General features: G+C 35.5%; 2 protein-coding genes across 2 annotated transcripts; one reads left to right on the forward strand and one right to left on the reverse strand.

The window, feature by feature from the left end:
* Positions 1–126: 126 nt before the first annotated feature.
* LOC104883981 (chlorophyll a-b binding protein CP24, chloroplastic) lies at positions 127–1,522 on the reverse strand. The gene is made up of 2 exons (XM_010668563.4): positions 1,182–1,522; positions 127–764 (listed from the first exon to the last, which is right to left on the reverse strand). The coding sequence occupies exons 1-2, from the start codon at positions 1,424–1,426 to the stop codon at positions 215–217; spliced, it is 795 nt and encodes a 264-aa protein (XP_010666865.2). The 5' UTR covers positions 1,427–1,522; the 3' UTR covers positions 127–214.
* Positions 1,523–3,169: 1,647 nt separating this feature from the next.
* On the forward strand, positions 3,170–3,943 carry LOC125492772 (protein FAR1-RELATED SEQUENCE 5-like). The gene has a single exon (XM_048635489.1). The coding sequence runs from the start codon at positions 3,170–3,172 to the stop codon at positions 3,941–3,943; it is 774 nt and encodes a 257-aa protein (XP_048491446.1).
* Positions 3,944–6,030: the final 2,087 nt, after the last annotated feature.

Below are 6,030 nucleotides of genomic sequence, written 5' to 3' on the forward strand. Positions count from 1 at the left end.
AAGCATTCATTTTCTAGGGAGGCATTAGGGTTGGCTGAGGAAAAAAACTTGAGCAAATGTCAGTGACTTAGTGATGAAGGTAGATTTTCACTATACTACGCAAACTAGAAAGTAGGACATTGAAAGTAAAGGAACAAATGTCATGTTCTCATTTAAGATTTCTTCACTTAATTACACTCGATTAATTTCTCAACTAAAGGGAATCAATCCTTGTTTACAAACCCAAAGCTCCAAGGGGTGTTTTCCCTTGCCCAGCTTCGAAGTAAAAAATGAGCATAGCTAACATAGCAAGTCTAGAATGTTTGATCTCAGCCAACTTCAGTCTTTCCAGCTTCTCTGTGTCTGGAACATATACACCATTGTTAATGGTTCCGGCTAAGCTTAGCGGGTCGAAAAACTTGCCACCAGGGTAACCTTGTTCCCCTGTTGCATTTGAAAAGTTTTCAGCTGTTCTTGACCATGGGGTTGCCCATTCCACTGATTGTGAATCCGGGTCAAAGAAATCAACCCATCTCTTGCTTTCTACCCAACCCATGAGCAAGAGTTGGGTCCCGAGCAATGTTCCGAATGAAAATGGAGCCAAGGCTCCTGGGTCTGCACCGGCCTCAAACCATGGGATACCACTCCATGCCTGCCCCACTAAGATACCAACAACTGCTAGCATCGCCCATCTCCCGTGGATTAGCTCTGCCTCTCTGTACCATTTTAGAAATGCTGGATCCTTCCCTAGGCCTAGTGGGTCGAACCCGAAGTCTCCTGGAAGTCTGATGTTTTTGCATGGAAATATATTAGTGAAAAAAACATAATCGCATACCTAGTTTCTAATACTGTATATAAGTTACATTTTTAGCAAAAAAATGTCACTTAATTTACAAGTTTGGTACATCTCATAGATGAACTGAATATTCTTTCCTAGCTAGTACCGTTAATCTTACATAGAATTATCAAATATACATCATACAATAGTGAAAATAAACTAGTGTTAATTTAATCTTTTGTTTGCAGTTTCTGATACTATGTCAAATGAACAACTCAACCAAAAACTTAAGCGGATGATTGGAACCGTAAGGTTTGTGTTATATTCTATCAGTTTCAGACTACTTCACAACTAATCTAAACGCAATAAAGAGGATGCAATAGCCAATAAGAGTTCAAATAAGAGCAAGAGAGGATTAACATACGAGCCATCAAGCCACTCAGGGTCGACGAAGTTGCCACCTCCTTTAACAGCAGGAATCCAAGACTTCTTGGGTGCGGCTGCTGCTGCCACAACCACCCTCCTGGTGGTAGAAATACCGGCACCAGCACCAGTGCCAACTTTGTTGTTGATAGCTACAAAGAGAGACTGACTACTCTTCTTGCCACCAGACAAGAAAGGTGAGGTGAATCCATTTACTACTGCTGTAGCAGATGTTGCAGCTGCCATATTACTACGCTAAATTTGCTGCTGTTGTTGCTGTTTTTTCCCTGCCTCTCCTCCTCCCGTAACAGCTTGTGTTAGTAAATTATTGAAGAGTAAAGTTTTGAGTGCTGATTTTATGAGCTAGTTTGTGGGGTTGGGAAGATCAAAACAGATTACATGAGAGGTGCCAAGTAGGATTAAAGAAATCTAGGGAAGATATCCAAATGGATATAAGGTGGATAGATAAGCAGCCAATCAGATGTTAGAACTCCATCCACATCTTCATATTGTTACAACCAGATGTATCATCTTAATTTTGGATTTCTTGTCACTTTCTTTGTTTTGTATTTAATGCCACTAATGTATGTTTGACGTGATTGAAGTGGGGCTCAATTACTAGTATTTGTTACCCCACTATTGGACAGCAGCCATCTCTTTAGAGCCACACACATATATGTTCCTTTTTTTTCCAAAAGATACTTCAAAATTTAGAAAATACTTTTTTCACATAAAAATTGAAAGAGTGGTGACATGTGTAATGATCAAAGCGAAAGGAAAAGAATTTAGACCAATAATACGAATTAGAAGGAAGAAAATCAACAGTTAATTGTAACCAACAGGTATCCTCTTGCTGATAGAATATGCCTGACTTAGATCATTAGGGATTGCATTAAACTTGCAATTTACAATAATTAGGAGAATTGTTAAGAAGGGGGACAGAAACCCGCTAAAACCAGATATATCAGACGAAAAAAATTGTAGAATTTGTGTAATCTCAACCCTTTATTTAAATATATGGTTATTAGTATTCCAAAATAAGATAATTTTGATTTAAAGCAAAAAGATAACGTTTTCTTCAAAATAAGATAATTTTTATTTGAAGAAAAAATTAATTGTGGTCTAAATTTCTCATCAAATGTCTACTTTGCAGCCAAACTTCACGTTCACGTATTGGAATTCATGTGAATTAGCGCCCTAGTGACGCTTATTTACCGCCATAGTTTGCAATCACAAACCTCCTTCCCTACCAATCTACTGTATCAATCACAAATTGTTTTTAAAAAATTCCTGATCAGAAGACTAATAACTATATTAAAGGAGATTGATTATATATTATGTGGTGTATATCCATATATACTTTGGAGCAATGTAAGTTCAATGGAACTCTATTTATATTAATTTTGTATTTAACTATATTTTTGAATGTAAATGGTTGTGTCAATGCTAATTATGGTGTGGATGTAAATTTCTTGTTTTGTTTTTATGTAATCAAGAAGGTAACTTACATGTGAGTTTTTTTTTCCCCTTTTTTAATATAGAGGTTGGGGTTGTGTTGATTGTATAACAGAAATTGCTAGATTCTGACTAAGCATAAAATTGATCGTATACTTTGACGACCTCTTTGAATCTGCTACTTCGCATGTCATACCGATGAGACAACTCAGAAATGTCGCCTTCTCCTTGAGTTACTTACATATAGAGCTGCTCCTTGAACTCTATTTATATTAATTTTGTATTTAATTATATTAGAGTTTGTTTAGTTAGTTCTGGTATACTTCATAGCATTTATTGATAATACAATCTGAACATACTTGGCTTTTGTATATAATTTAACAATATACTTGGTGTTGATAATACGATCTGACATTATAGTATGTTTGTATAAGTTACTTTAGTTAGTTCTGGTATAGTTTGTTTGGATACTTCTATCTGTCAGTATTATTGTTATTGATAGTTGAAATCATCCTTGTGTGTGTCTCAATTTTAATGGAATACTCGTCTGCAAACAATAAATTATATGCTCATATAGATGTCTTGGAAAATTGGATCCCTCATATTGGTATGGAATTTTTCGGTGGCGAATGCTTGGATTTCTGTTTATGTGCAAAAGAGGGTTACTGTTGTCTTGACAAGCGGGATAATTTGACAAATAATCCTAGAGCAGAAAGAAGATTTGGTTGTCAGTTTTGTCTTGGTATCTCTTTTGATAAGGTCGCTGGAAAATATCGAGTTCATGATTTTGTATCCGAACATAATCATGTACTCCATCCGCAAGAAACTACTCACTTACTATCGTCGCAAAGAAAAATAACTGAAGTACAAGCCATGAAAATTGAACGTGCTGATGATTTCGGTATTCAGTCTAGAGCAACACATGAGTTCATAGGTGCACATGTGGATGGAACATCCCATCTTGGCTACACCCGTCGAGATCACAAAAATTATCTAAGGAGTAAACGACAAAAAGATGTGATGTATGGGGAAGTTGGAAGTTTGTTAAGGTACTTTCACTTGCAAACAATGGTGAATCCTTCTTTCCAATATTCAGTTCAGTTGGATTGTGAAGAAAAAATAACAAACATATTTTGGGCAGATGCAAAAATGATCATTGACTATGCTTCATTTGGAGACGTAGTTGCCTTTGATACTACATTCGGCACAAACAAAGAAAATAGACCACTTGGTGTTTTTGTTGGTTTCAACCATTCCAGGAAGACAGTTGTTTTTGGAGCTGATTTATTATACAATGAAACAATTTAATCTTTTAAATGGCTTTTTGAAACCTTTCTAGCAACCCATGACAATGAGCATCCAAAGACTCCATTCACAGATCAAGATATTGCTATGGGAATTGCTATTGCAGAGGTGATGTCGGACAGTGCCGGATCTTGAAAGATTTGGTATAGGGGCCAGATTTTTCGACAATAACATATTAACAGATGTGAAAGTATAGAGCTATAAAAACATATGAATATACTTCTAAATCCAATGTAAAAATATGGATTAAACTAAAATATCATAAAATAGATATAAAAATGTTAAAATCACAAGGTCATGATCCCAAAAAAAGAACTAAAGTAATGTTCGACGATCTTTCAAAATTTTAAAATCATCAATAATTGACTTGGTGCTAAAACTCTTAGAAATTTCCCTTTCAATAAAAATAACTAAGCTATCCAACAAAAACTCATCTTCCATTTTATTATGCAGTCTTGTCTTCATGGTTTTCATGGCTGAGAACGCTCTTTCAGTTGTAGTTGTTGACACAGGAAGAGTCAATATTAGACGTATTAATCTATCAAATAAAAAATAAACATTTGACTTTCCTGTTTTTGCCAATTGTTCACAAATCTCCTCCAAAGTAGAATAATTTCACATATTTTGATCATCTTTCACTTCACAAATGAAATGTTGCAATTGATCCTTCAGATTGTACCTCTCTTGCTCCGTAAAATCTTTTGGATGATACTTTTCTACCAGTATGCAAATCTTATTGATATCAAATTGTTTAAAACCATCCTTTGGCTCTAACAATGACGACAAGGTCAAGAGCTCTAAGGCATCGTTAAATCTGCGGTTCAGCTCTTGTAATTGCTTGTCAATTGTACTTAAAAATATTTCAACTCGATAAAAATGGTTCATTGTAACTCGATCGTGTTGATGACGAGCTCTACCCTTACGAGCTAGATAAGGAGCATTCATATCAAGCACCAGAATATCATGTTGTTGACAAAACAGTCCCACTGAACCAAAAAAAACTTTCCCATCCATTCTCCCTCATTTCTTGAATGAGTGTTTGACTCGTAGAGACTAGTTTTATAGCATTCACAATATCTTGAGACTTTTGTTGTAAAGCTTGACAAAGAACATCAGCAATTCTCATAATTTCTTCCATTAAATTTGCTATGAACCCAAAATCAAAGGAAATCAATAAATTTAAAGCACCATCAGCATCCCCACGTTGGAAATATGTACACGACTTATCTGTCATGATATGCTCAAGTACTGAGACTATTGCATTGAACATTTTAAGCAAGCTACGAATTGAGTATAGATGTGAACCCCAACGTGTATCTCCAGCTCTTTTCAGGGTACCCATCTGATTAGTCCCTCTACCACTTTCTATTTCACCAATAGATAACAACCTTAATTTCAACAGCTTTACTTGCATGCAATTCATCAAGACGTTTGGGAGATGCAGCAATGACATTGACAATAAAAGTCAAATTAGAAAAAAAAATTGATGTATTGGACTTACATCTCTAGATGCAGCAACTATAGCAAGCTGTAAATGATGAGCATAACAATGAACATAATAAACATACGGGCAATCAGACAAAAATAATGCCTGCAAACCATTCCACTCACCTCTCATATTACTAGCACCATCATATCCTTAACCTCGAATATTTTCAATCGCTAATTCATGTCGAGAAAGGACTGAACACAATTCCTTTTAGAGAGTTGCTGCCGATGTATCTGAAACACGTATAAGGTCAAAAAATCGCTCCCTAATTGTTTCGTTCCGGTCAACAAACCTTAATACAAGTCTCATTTGCTCTCTTTTAGATTCATCTCGTGCTTCATCAACAATAATACAAAATTTGGAATCTCCAATTTCTTGTCTAATGTTCTTGCGAACCATATTGAAATAATATAGAGAATCTCTTTTTGGATCGATGGAGCAATGTACTTAGAATTATAAGGAGCTTGTCTTATTGCTTTGCCAACATCTTTATTATATATCGCCAACGTTTTTCTAAATTCAAGATAGTTTCCTTGATTGTGTGAATCCTTCGACTCATCATGACCTCTTAAAGCACAACCTTGTGTAGTTAACAAGCGAA

Source organism: Beta vulgaris, chromosome 8 (assembly GCF_026745355.1).
Source record: "Beta vulgaris subsp. vulgaris cultivar EL10 chromosome 8, EL10.2, whole genome shotgun sequence".
Lineage (NCBI taxonomy): Eukaryota > Viridiplantae > Streptophyta > Magnoliopsida > Caryophyllales > Amaranthaceae > Beta > Beta vulgaris.

Bases quoted from the DNA above. Each gene is read 5' to 3' on its own strand.
- LOC125492772 (XM_048635489.1), top strand. From the start codon at position 3,170: ATGGAATACTCGTCTGCAAACAATAAATTATATGCTCATATAGATGTC.
- LOC104883981 (XM_010668563.4), bottom strand. From the start codon at position 1,426: ATGGCAGCTGCAACATCTGCTACAGCAGTAGTAAATGGATTCACCTCA. The intron at 765-1,181 runs GTATGTTAATCC...CAAAAACATCAG, and splicing joins CCTGAGTGGCTTGATGGCTC to ACTTCCAGGAGACTTCGGGT.